Raw genomic sequence first — 26,833 nt, forward strand, 5'->3', positions numbered from 1 at the left:
TGCTCACAATTATTGCTTCTCTCCAGTAAGATATGGAGGTCTTGGCCAGTGCAATAACACATGCAAAGAGAATAAGAAATATATGGACTGGTAAAGATGAAACGAGATTGCCATTGTTTATAGATACTGTGTTTATCTGCATAGAAAACCCAAGAAATGAACTAAGCTAACAACTAAACAGGAACAGATTCACAGAAAGAGATCACATGGAGGGTTATCAGCGGGGACAGGGAGTGGAGAGAATGGGGGTAAGGTACAGGGAATAAGAAGCATAATTGGTAGGTACAAAATAGACAGGGAAAGGTTAAGAATAGTATGGGAAGCCCTGGCTGGTGTGGATCAATGGATTGAGCGCTGGCCTGCGGACCAAAGGGTCGCCAGTTTAATTCCCAGTCAGGGCACATGCCTGGGTTGTGGGTCAGGTCCCCAGTAGGGTTTGCACAAGAGGCAACCACACATTGATGTTGCCCTCTTTGTCTTTCTCCCTTCCTTCCCCTCGATGTCTAAAAATAAATAAATAAAATCTTTTTTTAAAAAAAGAATAGTATGGGAAATGAAGAAGCCAAAGAACTAATATGTATGACCCATGGGCATGAACTAAGGTGGAGGAACAATGGTGGGAGAGGATACAAGGTAGAGGGGAATAAAGGAGAAAAAACTGGGACAACTGTAACAACAACTGTAAAATGTATTTTTTTAAAATACATTTTAAAAAAACAAAAAGAAGAAAAAATTTTTAAAATGCGGGGCATGGATTGCATAAGCAGCCTCTGGGATAACTGGAAGATTCCAACATTTGCATCATAGGGGTGCCAGAAGAAGAGAAAGAACAAGAAATTGGAAATATATTTGAAAAAATAATGAAAGAAAATTACCCTGATCTGGTGAAGGAAACAGACATGCAAATCCAGGAAGCACAGAGTACGCCAAACAAGATGGATATGAAGAGGCCCACACCAAGACATATCATAATTAAAATGCCAAAGGTTAAAAATAGAGAATCTTAAATATATAAATAATTTTAAAATAAACCTAAAAATCAGATAGAATTTCGATTTTTGTTTCAGATGATGAAGCACAGTTATCTAGTTATCTTAACCAAATTCTGAATCACATTTCATACCAAATATGATATGGCTTTTTTACACTAAATTTTTAGCTACTATTCTTTAAGCTTTTAAAATACAAAGTATGTAATAAAGAAAGTAATTTAAGAAGCATTAGAATAATATTTTGAAAGTCTTCTAGAGTTAAAGAGTGACATATTTAGACAAAGTTTAAAATTTTTAGTTACAGGATCAGTGTATATTCTTTAGGTTTCTTGGGTATTCACATGTAGAGCTTAGCTCTTTCAGCTCAAAAAAAATCAGTCAACAAGAATATAAATTCTAATTAAGTGATAACTTATATAACAAGTATATCATTTTTATATTGCCCTAGATTTTTTATTTACTATCATTTAAATGTCAAAATATAATTTTACTTGGTAAGAACTATAATACTTTATAAAGTTAAAACTTTATATTATTGGTCTTCAGATTTATGAATTACTACATGGTATCTGTTTTTAAAAATATGTTTTAATCTTCCTTAAGAGGTCTTAGTTCCAAGTTTATTCAAATAATCTCACAAATTTGTTTTCTAACATTTTAATAAGGTTTTAAAAATTAGTCCTATAATACATCAAATGTATTTTAATATGGCATTAAGTAAGTCTAACTTGATTTTATTTCAGTTGACTAGTCAGTTTGCTAGTAATAGCAGCCATTAATTCTAATTCCTATTCTTTTTAAAAAGGAGAATGCTACTTCCATCTTATATTAAATTCCCCTATATATGTGGGTATATATCTGGACTTTCTGTTCCATTTCACTATTCTACTTAATTTGTTTTAATGTCAATACCAGGCTATTTTGATTACAGTAATTTTGTAGGAAGTTTTAATATCTGGGAAATCTACTTTCACTATTCATTTCAATGTTTTGATTTTCACACACTTTTTCTTGCATATGAACTTTAAAATTAGTTAATTGAAATAGAAATGTTAGAATCTTATTCAAATGGCATTTAAGTTATTCATTTCAGAAGGATTGACATTCTTCAGATAATAAATCATCACTTTAAAAATCATGATGTATCTCTTCATTTTGTTAGGTTTTGTTTGGTATTCGGAGGGAGCTAACTGGCAGAGTGTAGCAATTGCAGTTTGAATTATTAAGTGAGTATTCCAGGAACACATTGCAGCTAGGTGTCACCATAGTGAAGCTAAATGTCTGATAAAGAATAGAGAAATCAAAGATCAAAGGTAAGGAGTAAAAAACTTAAGTACAATGACAAAAGAAAAAAATTATATACCATATGTCCTAAGCTGGATTTTTAAGGAACTAAATATAGAAGGTTGCCAACAGACTAGAAGAAAATTTAGAATTGCTGGGACTGGAAGTCAATAATGAGAAGTACATGAAGCAACAAGGTTCACAGTGAGCTGGAGCGGGAGGAATTTATGGTCAGTAGGTTTTTGAATTTGAAGATTTCAGGGGTGGAAGGTATATAAGTTGAAGAGTAGAGGTGAAGATCATCAGAGGGGAAAATATCATTGAAGCTGTTATTATAGACACTGAAGTTACTGATGGTAGAGCTAGGTGTAGAACTGGGGTCACAGTGTTCAACAGTGACAAGTCACCGCAGCCTCAGCATGCATTCTGTGCCCTTGCTACAGGGCTGCTTACGATTCAGATTTTACATGTGTGGGAAGCTGCAGGGATGCAAGAGTGTCTTTGTTCATTAATTGCCTCTTTTACCTGGCAAAATTATCTCTGATAGGTGAATTCCAGACTATTAATGTGACTTTCCCGACACTGAACTTTTTAAGCAGCTTATGGCCAAAAAATTATGTGACCCTCTAAAAAAACATAAAATTACAGTCTTCACTTTTATGGCCTCAAAAACAAGCAGTCAATTTCAAGAGGAAGTACCTGTTGTGAAAATTGTGCCCTATAGTTACTGCCAAGAGTTTCAGAATTTTTATTAGAGGCTTCACAAAGTCAGAGGCTTTTTAAGCAAGGAGCATAACAGAAGAGTTTGGGAACTGGGGGCAGGGAGTGATGTATGGGCTCAATGAAGAGGATATGGGGAGCAGTAATGAATCATTAGGAGAGGAAACCACAGTTTCTGGTAAAAGATTTATTTTCTCCTGATGTAAATTCATAGTGCCATGGAGACAGCATTACATTATCTTGGCCTGACCCTTTTTAATGTCCTAAAATCCATTAAATCAAGGACACAGATAATGTTTATATATGAAGCCACAAAATAAAACCTTAGAGATAATGAATTATTGGTGGAGATTATAATGCAAAATCAGTTGCTAGATTTATAATTATTATTTTATGCATTTGTCTATTAAATCATATTTTGAAAGTTGCTAACCAAAAAACAGTAATACTGACTTTTAGGTTTGCCTGTGCAATGATCCTTTCCAGTATTCTTTATTTTTTCACATGGCGTTGAGTTACTGTCTCGTGCCCTCTCATCTTAGTTTAAAGTGCATTTCCTGCATGGCAGGTGTACTTACAATTCTCACAGCTTTTGTTTACCTATGCATATATTGATTTCTCCTTTATTTTTCAAGTATAGTTTTGCTAGATATAGAATTCTTGATTGACAGATTTTTCCTTTCAGCATTCGATTGACAGCCATTCTGCCTTTGTGGTTGCTGATGAGAAATTGACTGTTAACCTTATTGAGTATGCCCTATAAATAACCAGTTATTTCCCTCTTGCTGATTTCAAGAATCTTTTTCTTTGTTTTTTCAGCAGTTGGAGGTGATTTGCCTAGGGTCTTCTCAGATCTTTAAATGCTCTCTAAATGTTCTTTAGAGTTCTCTAAGAACTCTCTTAGTAAAATTCAGCATTTTTTAAAGCTTTCTTCTGGTGTTTATAATTTTTTGCTAGATTTCAGAGTTCTGAAAAAGTTGATTCTGACAGTTCTTGCTAGCCTGTTTCTTGCTTTTAAGAAGGGATGGAGTTTTGGAGTTCCCTACTGTACTGTGTTCTGTGCTTTGTAACTTGAATAATTTTGCTATATTCTATGAACTATACTTATACATTTCAATATTAAGATAATGTGCATTTGTTCTGTAATCATAACATCTGTCAGTTGGTATGTTCTAAAGGCTGAAAACTAGTAAATACTATTTAAATTTCTTTGGTTATGTAACTATATTTCACATGCGAGTTAGGTAGTCTACTATGATTATATCTCATATTCTTCTTCCTAAACCACTCAAGGAGACTAATCCTAGCATAATAATCCAATTAACCCCCTCTGAATTATACTTCAAAAGTTGTTCAAAACCATATCACACTTTCGTTTGCTTCATTTTTGAGCCATGCCTTTCATACATATTTTGTTTTGTTCTGGGGTTTCTTATTGCTTATCTTTTTTTTAATTGAACAACAAAATTTGTGCTGCCTTTACTACATTCCAGTTTCTTTGAACTTCATGTTTATCTTTCTGAAGCCTACTCTCTCCCTGACCTAATTTAGTCTCATTATTTTCTTTATTGTTATATATCATATAACTAGTAGACTTTTTTCCTTTCATTATGTTTCTCTCTCATATCCTCTACTACTTCTAGCCTCTCAACTTCTAGATAGTGGAGTTGCTCAGATTTTGGTCCTGGGCCCTCTTATCATTCTCTGTTTTCCACCTAAACAATTTGACATATGTCTTTGACTTTAAATACAATTTATATTTTGAAGATACCAATGTTAATACCTTTTCTTTTATGGTTTACTCATTTAGATTGTGTTTAGGAAAAAAATCTTTATACATTGAGATTATAAAAATACGGTTTCATTTCGTCTACCTAAAGGTTTAAAATTCAGCCTTTCATATTTGGTGTTTATTATACCTGAAATTGATATTTAAGTTTGAGGTTGAAATCTGATTTGGTAGTTTGTCCCCTATAGGAATACCCAGTTGCCCTAGCATTATTTATTGAGTGTTCTTTCTTTTTCCTACTGATCTGCAATGGTACTCTGCTTGGCTGTTTGATTGGCAGTGGGAGAAGTAGATAGTAGTGTTCTTTTATAGATCTTCAGTTACTGTCCCTGTGTTCAGTGTCACTTCTTACTCCCATCTTCCATCATACCTAGTTTCTTCCTTTCCAGTCTCTAGTGGGCAGGTTGGCCGCCATCTTTGTTCTTGTCCTCACTGCATATTCAAAGCTCTAGTTTTCTTTGTTCTTCTTCATCACTCAACATTTTTCACTTTTTAGCTTCCAGAAATGTGATGAAACTCCTTTCTGCAGGTGCTCCCCCTTTGTGCGCATTGTTATTGTGGGTTTATACCATTTTAATTACTTTAAGAGGGTCTTGTCTGTCTGCTATTTTATCTGAAAGTACAAAGTGAAGGGTTTTAAATATTACAAGTCATATTATTACATTATCTGTAAGTCTTTAAGTATGGAATTACATTTCATCTTTCTGGAGTGACACCAGCCTGTCTCTTTATGAAAGTAGGGAGCTAGTCAGAAGGCCACAAGCTTCTTCCTTGGGGTTCTGAAATATTTTTTAATATTACATAGTTTTTCCACTTTTAACAATCCCATTTATAGTCCTTAGTATTTCATAATGCCAAAAAGGTGGCTAATTCTTGTGTTACAATGTCTGTGACCTTTGGCTTATGAGTGTATAACTAAATGCCTGGAAACACGTATCCATGAAAAAATTATAGGCACATATATAGAAGAAATTCCATAAAACTTTGCTATATCCCATTAATAATTTTACTGTTCACTATACTTGGGACTGCTCTACAGTAAAATGACATTTTGCAGGTTTCTTTCCCCTGCCAGAAATGGGAAAGTACTTGGTTAACGTTTTCTTTGCTTACATTGGATGCATGCAGTGAAGCTGGTTTATTTTTGGTCATTTCCTGTCTGTGAACACCATGGTGTTTTAGCCAGGACTACTATAATAAAATATAATGCATAAAATGAATTTCCACACCTACAAACGTTGTAATAAAAATCCATAAAATACATTATTATAGGAATCAGCACCACTTATTCATTGGGAAAAGAATCTTCTGAAATATTTTAAGTCTTTCTGTTCTAACCTGTTATAGAAAGCCTAAAGATGTTTTCAAAATACACCAGAAAAACACATAATTCTCTGAAAATCTGTCTTCTTCCTCATTTAGCCATTTAAGAGTATATTCTCCATTTAACCTAGTTTTCAGGGACTCATTACTTTATTGCATTAAGTTAATCATCCTGCACTTCATAAGGTATATAAATGTCTAATCACTATGTTGTACACTTGAAATTAATATATTGATAACATTGGATGTCAACTATAATTTAAAAATAAATTAATATAGAGATATATAAATTAATTATCTGTTCTTAGAGTCCTTTACTAATCAAGAAGGCATAGAATATTTTTCTGAAGTGTTCCCATATAAAGATTGAGTTGAATAAATGATTGGACTTGGAATTAATCACTAATGATCTTGAAGAGAATTCTGATTTGATGGCACCCTGCCTATTGTTGTATAAATAATATTTGAGTTGGGATATATCCATGGGGATGTATTGGGCTTTGTGGGAAAACAAATTATAAAGCATAGATCCTTCATAGGGGAATACTGCATTTCTGAGAGCCTGAACTTAGACTAGACAGTGGTGGAGAACTGGACCAGGCAGCCCAGTCATCTGCTCTAAAACATTTGAATCACACTAGATTCCTCCCGGGTCTTCATTCCCCACAGGCAACCACTAAGTCCTGCTTTATGTTCTCTTAAATGTCTAGTATATTTATGTTCTCTTTTATTAATAATAATCACTAAAATGTATTGAGCTAAGCATGGGGTACGGTTAAAATATCATTTCTAATCTCCATAACAATTTTGAAAAAAATAATGATCTCTATTTTACTTATCAGGAAACTGAAACTACAAAGAAATTGAATAACATGCCCCCCAAATTATGTTTATCAATGGCTGCTTGGAATTTGAACTAAGGTCCGATTTTCTCGCCAATGCCATTTCTACCATGCCATGCCATCTTTTGGTGTGTTCTCATATGGTCTAGTTCACACTCTTGCACTGATCTTCCTACTAATCTCTTCATCCAGCCTCTCCCTTCTACATCCTCCACAAAATTGACCGACATATCTGTCTCAGGTAGGTCCTTGAAGCCAGAGAAATACCTTATTCATCGTTGTATCCCCAGCACTAGCACCTAACTCCATACACGGCACATTGGAGGTGCTTAAAAACTTACATTGAATATGGTCCTATTACTTTTTTTATTTTAATATTTTTCTGCTCTTCAAACTTACAGGAAAAAACCTGACTTTTCAGCTGCTTCTTCAGCTATTGCTCCCTCCCATATGTTGCAGTGTTCCAGCCATATTGAAATTGGTCTTAACTGAACATGCCATACGTAGTCTTCTGTGCCTGTCTTTATTCTGTTTTTCTTACCTGAAGTGTGCTTCCTCCTTCTGCTTCTCATGTAATTCTACTATTTATCTTTCAAGGACCAACTCAAATGCTACCTCCTTTTGAAACCTGACTTCTTCCCTCTAGAAGAATTAGTCATTCCTTCCTCAGTATTCCCAAAACATACCATTTAAAAATTCATGATTGACACTAAGTATATTATATTAAAATTAATATATATCTTTATCTTGCTCTCTACCCCCTATCCAGACTGGGCAATCCTAAGGGCAAGTATGTCTTAATTTGTTTTCTATCCCCAGTGCTTACACAATATCTAACACATAACAAGCTCTCCAGGTTAACCTATTAGTTTGATGAGGTTGAGGTCAATTCTGTTGAGAAATTATATCCCAGGTATTTATTAAATTAATTGCAGAGTAGGATTAGAATATTTATAGTTCTGGGACCATAGCCCAATAAAAGTGAAGAAATGTTTTAATATATCCAAAAACTTGTACATAATGTCCATATCAACACAGATGGGGTTTTTTTTTGCTGTGAACCACTATATATAATGGGCTTTCACTAAGTATTTGGTGAATAAATGAATGAATAAATGAAATAACATGTATATGTTTGAATTAAAAGATGTGAACATATTATCAGACATACAAGAAAAACTGAAAGTACAGTCCCCAACATATAAACATTGGTTAGCATATATTTCTAAGTTATTTTTTATGAAAGTCAGATCACATCTTCCCCAAGGAATAGGTTCGTTCCTCTTCTCTGTATTGGTGAGAGACTAAACTCAATCCTTATTCAGAGAGTAATTGATGTGGGGTAAGTAGTATATGACTTATTTAACAGGTGCTGTATTTCCTCTTGAGAAGGGTGAACCTGCCTACAGCCTAGGTCACTTGGCATTTGTTCTTACTGAATATCCATATCAGATCTATATAAATTGCAGATTATGTCTGCTTTGTTTTGTAATTATATAACTGGTTTGCTGAATCTAGGCTTGCTTATTATTTCACTTATTTTCCCAACAGTTTGCTTGACAAAACATTAAACAAAATAAATAATCTCTTTCTGATAATATACATTTATTTTATAGTTTATATTCTTTTAAAATTCCATATATAAGATGCTACCTATTCAGTTTATTTTACGTTGAAATAAACACAGTAATCAAATAGTGCTCCAGACTTACGCTGTTCATGTGGAGGACACAACAGAATGCACAAGAGAGATTGCGCTGCAATAAAAAGTACAGACCTTCTATAGAGGTGGAGAAGTGAACGTACGGATCTAGTCCAAAATACAATTTCACTGTACACGTTTTATGTACACTTTGGTACATGGTCTTAATATAAATGGGACTGCTTTTCTATTTGAGCTATTTCTTAACCAAAGCAAAATAACCTAAGTAATAAAAATGTTAAAATACAGCATAGAGAAACAAAAACAGACTTACTAATTCTAATTAGAAATATAAGTATGATGTTACATTTTTAATAATCCACAATTATATTTAGGAAATCACATAAACATAGATTACTAATTTGAATGAAATATATAAATTTGTAGCAAAACTTTGCAGTTGCAAAAAACCTAAAATTACCAAAACAGTGTACAAAATTGTTCATTCCACCTTTGTGTCTTATTCCTGATCTTTCACCAGTGTTCATAAGGAAAAAAACAAAAACAAAACAAATGAAAACTAAAATTAGAATCACCAGTGTTATCAATTAGTGAAACAAATAAATTAAAATCTAGCAGCCCTAAGCAAGAGCATCCAGGAAAAACAGTGCTGTGCAACAAACCAAACCACCAGAAAACCGTGTGCATCATACTCTTCCAAACCAGCAACATGTGCTCCCGCATGCAATGGAACATGGAATTCTTTCTTGTATTAGAAATATAAGTTCTTCTTTTTTATAAAAGCATATTTTTTATGCCTCAGGTCTTTTTCAATTGATTTGAGAGGGAGGAAAGGAGAGGGAGGAACATCAATTTGTGGTTCCATTTATTTATGCATCCTTGGTTGATTCTCGTGTACGCCCTGCCTGGAGATTGAACTAGCAACCCTGGTGTATTGGGACAACACTCCAACCAGCTGAACTGCTGGCCAAGATGAAACCCAGGTTCTTTTTTTAGTATTGTAGATGGGTAAAATGTGTTTGTAATAATAATTCTACTAAGCTATTACAGAGTGGCCCAGGAACACATTTATAGATCTTGGGGACAATGTGTACTATAATTCTTGATTAGGATAAGTAGACACTCTAGTTAAAATTAAATAAAGAATTAACACAGAAGTACAATACAAAGGCAAATGAGACTTTTGTATCTTAGCAACTTTTAGATGGAAATTCAATTTAAATGCAGTCCACTCTCCTTTTGAAGAAGCTTTGGTTCAGCTCCCAAATCTGGATTGAGGCAGTCTCCTATGAGAATACACAGAAGGTGTCTTCTTAAAGAACAAACTTATTTTTAGTGGTGGAGCCCTCTTAGTAACTCTATCTGCATGGGACTGATAACCAATCATGATCTCTGGAGGAAGTCCTAACCTTTCCTTGGGTACCCCCACATGTGTAACAGCTTCCATTTTCACAGCTGGTAATCCATTTTGCTGTCTTACTGCCTTTAGCTCTAACATTAACAACTGCTCCACATACATCACCACTGTAGTTATCAAAAGATTCTCCAATAAGACGCAGCAATGTCTCTAGCTGAGAGCACTCTAGATCACTTTGTCCTCAGCTGTCTGTTCAGTGTACTTAGCCATCGCCCTCCTCCTTTGCTTTTCTCATTTTCCCATACAGGCTCAATACTGTCCTTAAAAAGTGAGTAGTCTCAACCAGGCACTAAATTACTAGACAACTGGATATAGTAGTATAGAGCTCAAAAGTCTTCAACAGCATTGAACTTAAAGGTAAACCAAAGATTTGCTTGCCAAGCTTTGCTTTTATCACTTTTTAAAAATCAGAGTGCTCATCTGTTCTGTTAGCAAACTTCTGGTTAACTTCTGTTTTCTCTTCTTCTGTAGGGGGGATATTAGGAGCAGGAGTGGTTTCCAGTTCCACAGTAACCATCTTAGATTGATCTGTAGTAACAATCTTTAACTTTTAATCATATGGACAAAGGAAAGCAAGATACTTCCAAATATATGATATAAAATACACCACTTCTCAAAGGATTTATTCATGTTTTTAGTGTATAGCTCTGACTCCCCATTTTTTTTTACACTAAAATAAACTTCTTTTGCTAGGTATCATGGCTTTCAGACATCACTCCAACCCTTTCTTCCTGCCTTGACCTTACTTATTGTATTTGTCTTGGCCTCAGCTGAGGGTACTTCTCGCTAACCCTATTTGTGTCTGTGTCACTGATTATGCCCCTTTGCTCAAACCACAGCTTGTGGTTGGGAATCCTTCATAAGAATCAATAGATATTCATAAAAAACTTCATAATTGACTTCATTAACTCAAATATTATGGAGCACAGCATGTGCTAGGAGCTGTGCAAGGTGCTCATTCCCCGTGACTGTGAACAAGTCCAGGCCCTTGAGGATCACCATGTTTAGTGATGGAGACAGACAAGGGGGTGGTAATTGCTGTGCAAGGCCAGAAGTGCTATCAGAGGGCTGTGTGCTCCTTCGATCGAGCCTTCTTTACTTTAGCAGCAGTGAAATGTAACTCTTTTCCTTTATTATTTCAGAAATGATCATATGCTCTACATAGATCAACGCAGATCTATCATACAAAGCATGATATAAAGAACTCTTAATTCTCACCTTATTTTTGTTTCATTATCATCCTTTACCTTTATAGGATTATCATCTAAGATTATTCATATACTACTGCTCATTGAATGTTTGATTATTGTCGTATGATAATCATCGTAAGCAGTAGTCTGTCAGAAATGAAGCCTTTCTGTTGCATGTTTACTTAGAGTTGACTCATATTATTACTCAGCTTCTTACCATGTAGACAGTGTGTTGCAGATTAACTGGTGGTCCTGATATAAGTTTATGTAAGTCTAGTAAAGCATGATAAACCAAAGAGGGTGATGGTTATCAGCTTTATCCCTCAATACCAGCATTATAAAAATTTTGAAGATCTTCAATAATGCAGTTGTTCACTATATATTGTAAAAAGCCCCATTACTGGACCCTAGGACAGCCAAAGATGAACAAATATAATGTTTAGTCTCAAGGAACTCACTATCTGATAGAGGAGGCGAGATTGTAAACATGCCATTATGATGAAGCGTGAGAATTGATGGGCTGGAGGGGCGTGTGAACGCCCACAGAAGCACAAAGGAGAACAAGGCACTAAAATGAGTAAGGGCACTTATGAGAGCAAAAGTGCCAGAATGAAAACTCATGAAACAAAAGCCAAGCTTTGAGTTTTGAGATTGGGTAAAATCAGAAAATCTAAGCTGCAGGGAGCTATTCCTTTTCATCTCTGGCTGTCATTTAGATAACCTTTACAAAAGGTAACAACTATCAGACTGACTAGCATTTGTGTGTATGTATATATTGTATAGAGTAAACTGGATTATTTTTCATCATTTTTTATTTCAAAATGGGGAGGAAATTTTCATTAATTTCACTGCTTATAACTATAGTATACACATGCAAAGTTTCAGACAAAACTCAAATATTCAAAAGTAGAAAGCCAAAGTAATCCCTTAACCCAACATCTGAGAGATTAACTATTGTTAAGAGTTATTTTATGTCTTCTCAAGTGTTTTATAAACATATTTTTGTATCATGGTTCTTGCTATAGAAATAATGTTTTTATAAAATATGTTTTTTTTCCAGCTGGGCAGTGGAATACTTTATAGATTAGGAAAACCTATTTGTATTGACATGAAAACGTATCCATGATACATTAAATGTGTTGCTTTAAAGCTAAACAGAATATTAATTTGGATTTAAAGGTGGCATCTTTTATTTACATGAGCCTCTTTTTGAATTAAAATGTATGACTAGAAGAATACAAAACTTCCTGATATTCTATTGAAAGCTAGTCTTTGGTGCTCTGAGTTTAATTATTGAAATGAAAAAGTGAATATAGAATTTTAAATGCATTTTCCAGCAGGTCTTTGTATTCCATTATTTACTTGCATGGTAAGACTGTCAGTTGAAGTTGTGTGTTGGGTTTTCCAGGTCTCTGGACTCAGTACTCACCAGTGCTTTACAAGGTTTGTCTGCCACAGACACGCACCTTGTTGATGTGGATGGGGACACGCTTTCCCTGTACGGCTCAGGCGCACTGGAGTGCCTGGACCGGAACTGGAGCGTTCAGACAGCAGGCATGGTGACAACAGTGTCCTTCACTTTCATAGAATTTGATGAAATCGTACAAGTGCTTCCCAAGTTGAAGATGAAGTTCCCTAATTCTCTGGTAAACATTTCCTTTTAGTGGACTTGAATTATTCTCAATCATTACTTGTATGTTTAAGCTAAACACCTGTTTTTAACACTCTTATGCAATTTCTGTCTGACAAGGAGACTAAGTTTTTGTGTTGATTTTCTGGATCTGGGATTTAAATTGGTATTCACAAATGCCTTTGCAGCTTTCTGTTAATATTAGAAATTATAAAGAAAATGATTCTTTATGGAGTACAAAGGACTAGTATAATTTTATTCAAGTTGTTCTTCTACTTGTAAAGCACTCAGCAGGACCTCACCTAACCATATTATATACTCATTTATGTTACTTGGTATTAATGGGACATGTACATTTTTACATAATGATCACAGTCCCCTAACAACATTTAAAATAATTTTAGTAGGTCATTAAAATTACTTTGACAGTTAGCATTTTTCAGTTATGGTATTTTTATATTATTTATTGATATGCATATGCAAAAACTGATTTCCATGAGTTCTTTTTTGAGTTATTGTGTTTTCCTCTGTTAGCTAAGTGATGTGTCTCACCTGCCCTGTTCTTTTTTCATATCATTCTCCCTAAACAAGATAGAGAGAAGCAGAGCCAGTATCTGTATAAAAGAACACCCAATTTCACAGACAGAACACTTACATTAACATTTCCGTTTTCATAACCTGATTTTCCTGTAGCCAGTTAAGTAGCCTACATAGTAATTGGAAAGGTATGTGTATAATGGCTAACTAGTTCTCTCAGAAGCATTGTAAACCCTGTATTTATAAAGTTCTGAAAACTTTATTTTTACTCTTCCCTTTGCACTTTTAATTTCAGCAAAAGTATATAAAACCATTGTAATGAGTTATTGTGTATTTATAAAATTTTTATTGTATTGCATATTTATATAATTTTTAAGAAATTGAGTTTGTTAATAAATGAGGGGATATCCTTTGCAGAATAAAAATTATTTTGAAATCAATACTGGATGGATTAATGGATTTCCTCAGTGAATATTAGGTGCATTAAATGTATTATACAAATTAAACATTTAGTACATTCAGTTGACTTAATATAATTAAAAACATACTAGCTAAGCCTAAAGTTAACAGATTTACTGAGGAAATTATCAGTGAAATTTTAATGTTAGTATTTCAAGCTGGTTAAACTTAATGTTAAGCTCTTTTTGTGTGTTTTATTATTGTAGCACCTTAAATTCAAGGAAACAAATCTTGTAATGCTGCAGCAATTTAATGCATTAGCACAACTCCGTCGCATTGACCAGTTGACTATTGATCCTCAAGGAAATCCTGTTGTCAATTTTACACTCTGGAAATACTATGTACTGTTCAGGCTGAGCCATTTTAGCATACAGAAAATAAATGGGACAGAGGTAAGCCAAGCACCAAGTCACTGTGGAGTTAACAGTGTTCCTTTTTAAGGGGAATAGTCATAAAAGTGGTCAGGGATTTAAGTAACTATGTTGGAACTTTTGAGAAATATTTTTTTTTAAATCTTGACAGTTAAAATGTCGAAAAGCTAAACATCTATTTAGTCAAAAACTTCTAAAGCACTAGACAAATTTTGAAAATAAAATAGTAATCAGGTCATGATAAATAGTATTTTTACTCTTGCTTGTGAGCATTCAGAGAAGTAAAAAAGGTTGGTAGAATGACAGTTTTTTTAAAAAAGAATACTTCTATAGGTAATCTGATCTTTGTATGTTCAAAAGTGCTGTGTGGACTGCCTGGCATGCAAGAGGGGATAAGGAAATAATACCCAGATATCAACTGGTAAGGGTCACGGTAGAGGAAGGGAAGAGCAAAATGGGAGGAAGAGAATATCCACAGGGGAAGAAAAGTGATTACAGAAAAGAAGAGATGCAGAGAAGTGAGCAAGGAGTAAAGGTGAACGAAGAGAAAGAAAAACATGAGAGAAATAAAGGAAATAAAACAAGCATCTGGACTGCTTTGTGAGTAGTTTGTGAGAGCTGCCTGCGGTACATCCGCACTCTGTAGCTCTGACCTGGGGCCTGAGTAACTGGAAGATTAGTAATGGAAAGTTGTTTTTCAGGTTGCTTCTGCTAGCTCGTCACAAGGTTAATCCCCCAGCTACTCAAAGACCATGTTTTCTTCAAATATTATTTAGGAAGATAAAAGAGAAATTATGCTTCTTTCTCTACTGTAGAATTCCTGAAATGAATTTAAGTAGTCCTCCAAAAGAAAAAATCTTTAATATGCTGTTAGTATTATTGTGATTATCTCTTAATATTCGGAAGACCTCCTTATTGTAAGATGAGCTGTTTTCAACTTGGGTGGCATGGTGGTAAGAGCAACTGTTTCCCTGCATCTGATACACTCCAAGTCCCTCTGGCCTAGAACCCCCAAAATCCAGCATACTGAGAGGAGACCAGAGGTCTGTGGGTCACGATGTAAGAGCCATGTGAAATTTGTACCCACCAGGGTAGGCCCATAACCACAGTGTCAGCCATCTGTTAAAGATAAGGCCAAATCCGGAACCTTTAGATAACTATTAATTTCTCTAGCTCATTCTTAGGAGGTTTGGTTCAGTCTTGTGTACTCTTTGTCCCCCCTCTTGGTACCTCCCCAGACAGGCTGTGAATCCTCGGTCAGACCTAATAGTAGTCCCAAAGGTTTCCAGAGCTACTTCCAGTTTCACCCTGGACTGGAGGTACAATGGTTGTTTTGGCCATGGATAATTTTCCATCATTAATAGCCAAACCATTATCCCGATTAACCCTAAGGTAGTGTATTTACCCAGACATGGACCACTACTACAGGTGCAATAATATATTATAGGCGTAGGAAGGAGTAGTATACCGTAATTGTAGAAAGTAGAAAAGAGTGAGAAAGAACAATATAATTTAATCTGATTTAAAGTTCCAAAAATGTCAATGCCAGAGATATTTGACCCTTTAATAAATGACTTAAAACGAAGCTGCTTATTTCATCCTTGACAGTACATAGTAATGTATGATGATATTTCTGTTTCTCTTTGTGTGAGAGAGAATGGTGGTGCTTGAGGTAGCGTTAAACTGAGTTATGAACCTAAAGAAGAGATGGAGTAGTGGCCTGCACTGGCCACTAGGTGACTATATTAGACCGCACAAGTTCATTGTCAGCTAAAGGAAGGAACTGTGGGAGCAGCAGCCTCATTAACTAGGGGAGTCTGGTGAAAGGAATGGAAAGAGTCAGTCTGCACTGATTCATGAGATGCTTGTGAATTATGGGTTTATTTTTCCAGAAAATGCCTGTGCAGTGTATTACAGCTAGTGTGAAGAAGGAACTTTCAAAAGGTTCAAAATTTAATTATGCCAGGGTTTCTCAGCTTCAGCTCTGTTGTTGTGGGGTCTCTCCAGTGCACTGTGGGATGTGTAGCAACAGTTCTGGCCTCGACCAACTAGATGCCGGTAGCACCCCTTCCTTCACCAGGTGTGGCAACCAGAATGTCTCCAGATGTTGTGTTCTGTAGGGGATAAAATGGCCCCTGGTTGGGAACCACTGAGTTATATAAACAAACTAATGTATTTAAAAAGCAAGCAACACTATTTCACATTAAAGAAAATATGCCCAGATATTAATCCAAGTCCTGCTTTTAGTATCTTCTCAGTTAACAGGAATGAACCCTCATATGGAATACCTATGAGAAGTCATTCTCTGTAGTGTTGAAAGGCAGCCACAGCTTCAGAGTGAACGGGAGTACCCTTGCTAACCCAGCGCTCCTTCTCTTCGGCAGGGATGGAATTATCCTTAGAGGAGCAAGGTCTGAGCACCACCTTGTCTTTCCTTTGAAACATTATTAAAATGAACCTATTTCATTGACACTTGAGAATTTTCCTTCCCACATCATTCTGCTCTAAAAACCTAAAGGATTTCTGAAAAATTCATTAAGAATTTAAGGTGCCTCTGTATAATTCTCAGTAAATATAGCTTCTCAGTCAGTGTGAACTCAACTTCTAGTCATCTTCCATTACCATGAGCCACATTCTTGTAAAGCTCAGGGAAGAATGGGAATTATCAATGAGAACTCTCTTCTTATAGCCCAGGAGAATGTACTTCTCTGGATGACAAAGAAAATACTTAGTCTGGACATTTATTTAGAATTATGGTAGTTGCATCAAGCTAAGAGACAGTGTCGTTTTTGACCCATCTCTGTTGTATCTCTTCAGGTGACACAGAATGATATGATAATGGCTGAAAGGCTCTTTGGAATCCTAGCACATGTAACCTCTTCTGAGTTACCCCAGTACCGTATGATTTCAATTCTGGGTGATGCCAGGTAACCCTTAATTTCTATAGTTTTACAGAATCACTGTTGCACTAGAAAAGGGGATAAACTCCACACACCTCTTAACTATGCTATTTATACATCTTATAAACATTGGTTCTAAATTTGCTTTGTAGTTGGCCCTATTCAAAGTAGGGCTAGCTATAAAAATGAATAAGACAAAATTTTCACTTTTGCATGGTTTATAAGCTAATAGGTTAAAGTTATAGATAAACAATTATAATAAAATCTTTCAGATTCTATAAGAGGGCTATGGGAGCACAGAAGAGACTAAGAGCATTTTGGAAGAGCACTGCGGAAAGTGTCACAAAGAGGTCACATTCATTTAGTTCTGCAGGAATCAGTAGTATTTCAGGTAGCAGGTATGGGGGAAAGAGATGTGCAAAGGCACAAAGAATTGGAAACAATTCAGTATAATTGGATCATGGGATGATTGTGAATAATGATAAGAAATGAAGCTAGAAAGATACATGGTGGTCTGATTTTGAGGAGCTTTGCAATCCATACAAAACAAAAATGAACACTTGTGCCTCGTAATTAAGCACAACAATCATGTGGTTAGATTTATGTTCTAGAAAGGCTGCTGTTTGAGCTGACACGGATGGAAGGAATGGATACCAGTCAAGAGGCCAATCTCTAGTCCAAGAGAGAGTTTGCGAGGGCCTGAACTAAGACAGTGAGGCTGGAGAAGAGGATAATTTGAAGAATATTTAGAGTACACTTACCGACAGGATGTGGCTTAGATGGAGGGAGAGAAGTCAAGGATAGTCTGCCGTCATGATTCCACTATAAGAGAATTCACTTTGTCTAAAGTACAAAATTATTGATATACAAAGAATGAGTTATCTACAAAATCACTAGAAGGGCTGGAGAAGCAGTCTCTAGATGGGGCCAGCCCACCAAGGAAATGGCCACCTTTGCTACAGTCAGGAGACTGTGGTCCCACCTGCGAGCTCCAGGGTCATACCACTTTAACTACACCAGGGATGGGCGTTTTCCACTCCCTGCCCCAGAACCTGGTTCTAGACCCACGTACCCCCACTCTAACTTAATCCAACAAAACGGGTATTTCGTGTGCTGCTCATACTTCCCTACTTGGCTCAGTTCTGATTTCAGATCTTAATCCAAGTGTATCTAATTGGTGGAATCAAAGTGTTTTTGAAAACCTATGGAACCACTTTAAGAAATGAATACTGAGGGAGGTAAGGCCACAAAATTAACTGTGAATGCAAGAAATAGGAAACAGTGAATTTAAGAAATGATGATAAGGAAAGAAATCAGTGTCTCAAAATATTAATGTATGATATAAAACATTTTTAATAACCTGAAGATAAAAATCCAAGAAAATTCTAGGAGCAGGAAGTTAAACTTGTCAAGTTTCTTTCCCTGTTTAGAGAAATAATAGGCATTAATTAACATCAGAAATTGATGAGAAAATATGTGTTCAACTGTGTGTTTCAAAATTTTAAGAGCTACCATTAGGAAAAAAAAATAGGTGTATAATTTCTAAATCACTAAAAGGAAAAAGCGCTCATCAACAAAAAGCAGGAAGGAAAGTAAAAAGAAAAATATGCCAATTATTACAATAAATATTAATGAATAAAATTCTATTAATAGATAGTAGCTCTCACAGTGGCTTAAAATTGAGTTACATGGTATTTTTGAGAGATGTCGTAAAGAAAGCAATATATTAGGGGTTGAAAATAAAGAAATGAAAAATACATAACAGGCAAATTCTGACTACAACAAACAAATACAGAAATGTTAATATCAGTGATAATAGAATTCATGACAACAAAAGCTATAATCCACCAAAAAAGATAATAATGTTAAACTTAATTTAACCAACATCAAAGCTTCTAAATGTATTAATAAATACAAGTATACACTGTGAAATTCACAGTTACTGTGATAAATATTAACCTATTTATTCAGTAGATCAAATACATCAAAATAAAAAAGGAATTGAGGATTTGAATAACTCAGTTAACACACTTTATCAAAATAAATATACAAGGTGGTGTGAAAATTGGTTTACAGTTGTTAGTACACAAAAGACAGAGTTTATTCTTCTATTATTATTTATTACTTATTGTATTATTTTTCCATATAAATTTCTGTAAACCTCCTTTTTGCCCTACCCTGTATTTAGAATTTTATTTTCAATTCATAAAAAAATCAAACAAACAAACAAAAAAAAACCCTATTCAAACACCTAAGAAATGTTTGGAAAAAATTGAACATGTATTAAGCTCAAAGAAAATCTATGTACTTGTATAGGTTAAAAAAGCATACTCATATAGATCACTTTCTCTAATTATAATATCATAAAATAATGAACCAAAAACTTACCCAGTTTGAGGTAGAAAAACAAAGAAACAGGGTAAGCTAGTTCCCAGAAAACAAAATATGAATGCCTTTAAACTTTAAAAAAGCTATTGGTCTCAATCAGATTCAGAGGCATGAAAATTTTAAAATAATATGGTAACTGTGGGAAAAGACTAAAAGTTTGACGATGTGCAACATGATGAAACAGGATTCATTATACACTTGGTGTTAATAAAAATTGAGGCAACTTGTTCACAACAGTTTAGCAGTACCTAACCATTTTGTTAAATATATGCCCTTTGAGGTAGTGATGTCACTTAAAAGGAATATTATACAGATAATTTTCTTAAGTTAAACTGCCCTTTATTCTTTTTTTTTTAAGATTTTATTTATTTATTTATTTACTTATTTATTTATTTATTTATTTATTGAGAGAGGGGAAGGAAAGGAGAAAGAGAGGGAGAGAAACATCCATGTGCAGGGCACACCGATCACATGCCCCCTTCTGGGGACCTAGCCGGCAACCCATGCATGTGCCATGACTGTGAATCGACGCAGTGACCTTTCAGTTCTCCAGCCAGCACTCAGTCCACTGAGCCACACCAGCCAGGGCACAGATAATAGTTTTTACATGGGCACAAATGTATGTGTCCAAGGATTTTCAATGAAGCCAGGTGTTTATAATAAGAAAAATATGAAAACTCATTAAATATCCATTAATAGAGGACCTGTTACTTGTAGCTCTAAATATATTCTGATATGAAAGCCTTTCATATGTCTTAGTATAAAATGTTGCAATTTGTGAGAAATGGGGCATGCATTTTAGAGATAACCCTGTGTAATTTAAATTGATTTTTTTATCTTTTTATTTTTTATTTATTTTATTGTTGTTCAAGTACAGTTGTCTCCATTTTCTCACCACCATTTTCCCCCACCCAACTCACCCCCACCTCCCACCCTCAATCCTGCTCCCGTTTGGATTTTTCCATGGGTCCTTTCTACAGGGACATGTATAATTTGAATTGATTTTATCTGCTTCCCAGATAAAGTTAAAGGATTTTATCATCACCAGGCCCTTATTATATGAAATGTTAAAGGGATTTACCTAAAGAAAATAAGATAAAGAACTATAAATAGTAAAATGACAACAAACTCACAACTACCAACAACCAAACCTAAAAAACAAAAACAAACTAAGCAAAAAACTAAAACAAGAGCAGAATCACAGAAATGGAGATCACATGGAGTTTTATCATAGGGGAGGGGGAGAAGGGGAGAGATTTATGCTTCTTATTCCCTGTAAGGAAATAAGAAGCATAAATAGTAGGTAGAAAATAGACAGGGGGAGGTTAATAATAGTATAGGAAATGTAGAAGCCGAAGAACTTATATGTGTGACCCATGGACATGAACTAAGGGAAGGGGGGGAATGCAGGTGGGAGAGGGGTACAGGCACAGGGGAATAAAGGGGGAAATGGGACAAGTGTAACAACATAGGTAGTAAAAATATTTAATAAATAAATTAATAAAAGTAATTTTAAAAATTGATTTTAAATGAATGTCCCTAGGAGTTGAACTGTGGACCCTACAGTTTCAAAGTGTATAGAAGCTTATTTTTCTTGTATGTCTGTCTGTACTGCTCAAATTATCTTTTTGGCTTTATTTTGCTTTATTATTTTTTGTTCTTGTTCTTTTTATTATAATTATTGTACTCCTTTAAAAGAAGGATTTCAGAAAATAACATTTTGGTGTTAAAGAATAAAATAAAACTAAAGTAGTAAGTCATATGTAAATGAAGTTAACAAAAATGCTGTATGTGAAAACCTGTGGGATGTGGCTAAAACCATACTGAGATGGAACTATATATCTTTAATATACTTATTAGAAAACAGAGATTAGAAATTAGTGAATGAGGCTTTTAATTAAAGAATATAGAATATACCAAAATAAAGTAAAAGAAAATGGAGGAAAGCAGTTCATAAAGATAACATGAACTTTTAAAGAAAGAAGAAATTAGTAAAAAGAACAGCTGTCCAGTAAAAGCAAAAACTGACTTTTTATAAAAGCTCCATATTCTAAGAAAAATCTAAGAGCACAATTATTAAACATTTTAGAACCAGCCAAAATATACAATTAAGTGTTAAGAGGCCAAACACCACCTAAACATACAAAAATAATTAACATTTCTTCATTATAATAATAAACTATTGAAAATAGTATTAGAAAAACTATCCTATTTATAAGAGCAACAAAAACTGTAAAACACCAAGAAATCCACCTGACACATTAATCATGAAGTAAACATTGAAATTAGGAAGAAAAAAGAAGTCGAATGAATGGAAAGACATGCACTATTAATGACTTCTGAGAATTAAGAGTAAAAAGATGCAAATTTATTCTAATTAAATCACAAATTTACTAAATTCCCAATGAAAAACCCTAATGAGATTTCTCAGAAAACTATCACAAGATGAACAAGATAGATGAATTCTTAAGGTTCATCATCTCAATTTAAAAAATGATTCTGTTATTTTTTATATATCTATATCTTCTAATACTTCCATAAAGTTTGAGACATTTAACTCACACAAATATAAAAGGTTTATGTGATAAAAGCTATAGTAAGGCCAAAAGACATAAGCAGACAGAAAGAATATATTTACAACCTATTTAACCAATTTTAAGGGGTTCTATGAATTTAGTTAGAAAAATACAGTCAACATGATAGGAAATAAAATCAAAGTATATAAATAGAGAACTCACAAGAATACAAATGGCCAAATAACAAAAAAGATCAAACTCATTGTAATTAGAGAAATAAAATTTAAATTAATGAGATGTCATTTTTTGCCAATGAGACTGACTTAAAAATTATAAACCAATAGTATCAAGGATCTATTCAGAGAGACATGCACTCTACACTGCTGAGGGCAGTGTAACTTGGAGAAGGTAGTTTGGCAATATCTATCGTATTTCTGAATCCAGAAGTTCCAATACTAGGAATATATCCAGAGACAGACAGTTAATTAACTAAGACATAAAACTATTTATACCGTGACCCAATATTGTTATAAAAAGAAACAAAATAAATATGAATACATGTAAATATAGGGGCATAAAAATGGAGCTAGAAGAAAAAAGCACCAGGAAGAGTGTGGATGTTGGAATAGTGGTGTAGTTGGAAAGTGGTTTTCAAGTTTTACTCTGTGTCTCTCTGTACAATTTGAAACTTTTCATTGAGAATATATTGAACTTGTTTCCTGAAAATTCTGACTTAGGTTGTTTTGACCATTCAAAACAACTAAAAATGCTGTATAAAAAATTTTAAAACACTGTGAAAGTATTGAAGAGCTGACAATATGTAACATAATTACTAGACCAGGGTCTACGGGGGAAAGAACACTGAGAAGGGGAACATGCATATGGGGTTTGACCTGGAGGCATTTCAGGGAGACTCTGTGGTTCTCTAGCCACAAAGAAGGAGGGCTGGAAACCATGGCCCAGGACTCCATCTCAAATGGTGGACATAAACTGAGATATTCCCAAGATTAAGCTAGAACCCTGCTGGCTTCACCATTAAGGTAAGGGTGCACCAGAAATAAACCTTCTTTCTCCCCACTCTCAGAATTTACCAGAAAAGTTGCTTTGGTTTGAGCAGAAAAGAGGCAAAATCATCTGTAAGAAGTTAAATCTGAAAGTCAGTCCTCTTACAGATACAGATTTGAAGCCTGAATTCATACTACATGATCAGTTTAAAGTAATATCAAAGTTTAAATGTTACTCTCTCTAGATACCTAGGAAAAGCAATTGCACCTCCTCTCTGGAGGAAGTTACTTTCAACTTATTTCAAAGAATTCCCATGGGTAATTTTTAAGGACAGTGACCAACACACACACACAACCAAGCACAGAAAGGAAATAAAGCAACATGTGTAAGAACTGGCAGAAAAAAATAGACCATAGAAACAAACCAATGAATACTTTAGATTTTGGTGTTATCACTCATAGATTATATAATGACTATGCCTAGTATATGAGAGTATATAAAGCAAATCTTGATGGATTATAAAGGTACAGATGGTCATAGAAGGGGACTTTAACATCCCATTGACATCAATGGATAGACCTTCCAAGACAGAAAATCAACAAGGGAACAATAGCCTTAAATGCTTCAGAGCATACAATGAAGAGCAGACACAAAACAAGTTTCAGTAAATTTAAGATTGAAATCATATCAAGAATCTTCTCTGACTATAGGCTTCCAGCCAAGATGGAGGTGTAGGTAGACACACTGTACCTCCTTGCATGAACAAAATAAGGACAACAAAAATTTAGAAACAAAGTAACAACCAGAACTGACAAAATTCAACTGTATGGAAGGCGGACAACCAAGGAGTTAAATAGACACATTCATCTAGACCAGTAGGAAGGGTGGAGTCGAGCAGCTAGCAGAGAGGGGTTGCAGCACAAAAAGTGGCGCCACCGGACGTGTAGGGCATCCCGGGCACACAAAACCACAGCAGACGGACCCTGGGCGCAAGGTGGCAATGGGCAGACCCAGCAAGGTGGCGATTGTGAAGCAAGGCACTGTGTGAAAGGTGGCTGGCTGACTGAGGGGGTCCCACATTCACACACAACCCAGGGTCCCAGTGCAGGGAAATAAAGCCTCGGGACACTGCTTGAAAACACCTGTCAGGTTTGAGGTGCCAGGAGAGACTCCCAGCCTCACAGGAGAGTTCGATGGAGAGACACAAGGGGGCCTAGAATATGCACAAGCCCACCCACACAGGAATTAACACCAGAAAGGTCCAGTTTGCTTGGGGGAAGCAGCAAAAGGGACTGAAATCCGACAGAGAGTGGAGCAAGCACCATTGTTCCATCTCGGACCCTGCCCCCACATACTACGTCACAACCCAGCAACTGATTGCCCTGCCCTGGTGAACACCTAAGGCTCCACCCCTCATATGTAACCGGTACAACAAGCCAAAAAAAATGGCCCAAACAAAAGAACAGATCAAAGCTCCACAGCAAATACAACTAAGCGACCAAGAGATAGCCAACCTATCAGATGCACAGTTCAAAGCACTGGTGATTAGAATACTCAGAGAATTGGTTGAATTTGGTCGCAAATAGATGAAAAAATGAAGGCTATGCTACGTGAAATGAAGGAGAATGCACAGGGAACCAATAGTGATGGGAAGAAAACTGGGACTCAAATCAATGGAGTGGAGCAGAAGAAAGAAAGAAACAACCAAACAGAAAAGAATGGAGAAACAAGAATTCCAAAAAATGAGAGTCTTAGGAACCTCAAGGACATCTTTAAATGTTCCAGCATCTGAATTATAAGGGTACCAGAAGAGGAAGAGGAAAAGCAACAAGTGGAAAAGTTATTTGAACAAATAATAAAGGAGAACTTCCTCAATCTGACAAAGGAAGTAGACTTCCAGGAAGTCCAAGGAGCTGAGAGAGTCCCAAAAAAGTTGGACCCAAGGAGGAACACACCAAGGCACATCATAATTACATTAGCTAAGATTAAAATTAAGGAGAGGATCCTAGAAGCAGCAAGAGATAAGGAGACAGTAACCTACAAGGGAGTTCCTATAAGACTGTCAGCTGATTTCTCAAAAGAGACCTTACAGGCAAGAAGGGGCTGGAAAGAAGTATTCCAAGTCATGAAAGACAAGGACCTACATCCAAGATTGCCCTATCCAGCAAAGCTTTCATTTAGAAGGGGAGGGCAGATAAAGTGCTTCTCAGATAAGGTCAAGTTAAAAGAGTTCATCATCACCAAGCCTTTATTTTATGAAATGTTAAAGGGACTTACCTAAGAAAAAGAAGATAAGAAATATGAACAGTAAAATGACAGCAAACTCACAGTTATTACCAAGCACACCTAAAACAAAAGCAAACTAAGCAAACAACTAGAACAGGAACAGAACCACAGAAATGGATATCACATGGAGGGTTAGCAACAGGGGAGTGGGAGGAGGAGAGAGGGGGAAAAGTATGGAGAATAAGTAGCATAGATGGTAGGTAGAAAATAGACAGGGGGAGGGCAAGAATAGTATGGGAAATGTAGAAGCTAAAGAACTTACGACACATGGACATGAACTAAAGGGGGGGAATGTAGGTGGGAGAGGGTGTGCAGGGTGGAGGGGAATGGGACAACTGTAATAATCGATAAAATATATTTAAAAAAGAATCTCCTCTGACTATAATGGTATGAAACTAGAAATCAAGTACAAGAATAAAATTGATGGGGGGTGGGCCGGGGTGGAAGTAAGAGACAAAAACGGTACTGGAACAACAATTAAAATTTAAAAAAAGAATAAAACTGAAAACACATACAAAGACATGGGAGCTAAATAGCATGTTACTAAATGATGAATAGGTTAACAATGAGATCAAGGAAGAAATCAAAAAGATATCTTGAAACAAATGAAAGTGAGAACACAGCACCACAAAATTTATGGGACACAGTGAAAGCAGTCCTGAGATGGAAGAACATAGCATTATAGGTCTACATCAAGAAACAAGAAAAATCTCAAATAAACAATACAACTTTTTCACTTAAATGAACTAGAAAAACAACAAATGAAGCTCAGAGTAGAACAAAGGAAATAGCAAAGATTAGGGTAGAAATAAACAAAATACTCCTAAAAAAGACAATACAAAAGAAAAGATCAATGACTCCAAGAGCCGCTACTTTGAAAACACAAACAAGATTGACAACCTTCAATCAGGCTTAGCAAGAAAAAAAGAAAGAGGACCCAAATAAAATCAGAAATGAAAGAGAAGTAGCAACTGATTCCACAGAAATACAGAGGATTGTAAGAAAATATTATTAACAAATTTTTATGCCAACAAATTGGGTAATCTAGATGAAATGGATAAATTCAAGAAACATGCAGTCTTCCAAAACTTCATCAGAAAGAATCGAAGAATATGAATACACAGATTACAACTAGTGAAATTGAAGCAATGATCAAACTCTCAATAAATATAAGCCCTGGACCAGATGCCTTCGCAGGAAACTTTTACCAAACATTCAAAGCACTAACACCTATCCTCAAACTGTCCCACAAAATTTAAGAGGAAGACTCCCAAGCTCATTTTAAAAGGTCAGCATTATCCTAAATTCCTAAATCAGACAGACCTCACAGAAATGTAAATTATATGTCAGTTTCTCTGATGAAAATAGATGCTACAATTCTCAACAAAATATTAGCAAATTGGATCCAGCAATGCATTAAAAATATCTTACACCATGATGAATTGGAATTTATTGCTTGGATGCAAGGATGGTGTAATATTCACAAATCAATAAATGTAATATACTATATAAAAATGAAGA

The 26,833-nt window shown here is 35.2% G+C and overlaps 1 protein-coding gene and 1 pseudogene across 5 annotated transcripts in view; one reads left to right on the forward strand and one right to left on the reverse strand.

Annotated features, from left to right (window-relative positions):
* LRRC49 (leucine rich repeat containing 49) overlaps positions 1 to 26,833 on the forward strand; it is a 159,917-nt gene that overhangs the window by 117,940 nt on the left and 15,144 nt on the right. For all 5 annotated transcript variants that reach the window (XM_045848719.1, XM_045848721.1, XM_045848720.1 and 2 more), the window contains 3 exons: positions 12,629 to 12,866; positions 14,053 to 14,238; positions 17,035 to 17,144. In XM_045848719.1, coding sequence (XP_045704675.1) covers positions 12,629 to 12,866; positions 14,053 to 14,238; positions 17,035 to 17,144 — 534 coding nt within the window. The remainder of the gene's footprint in view (positions 1 to 12,628; positions 12,867 to 14,052; positions 14,239 to 17,034; positions 17,145 to 26,833) is intronic.
* On the reverse strand, positions 9,927 to 10,547 carry LOC123825314 (annotated as a pseudogene).

Source organism: Phyllostomus hastatus, unplaced genomic scaffold (assembly GCF_019186645.2).
Source record: "Phyllostomus hastatus isolate PE091 unplaced genomic scaffold, TTU_PhHast_1.1 phas_contig_62, whole genome shotgun sequence".
NCBI classification, from domain to species: Eukaryota; Metazoa; Chordata; class Mammalia; order Chiroptera; family Phyllostomidae; genus Phyllostomus; species Phyllostomus hastatus.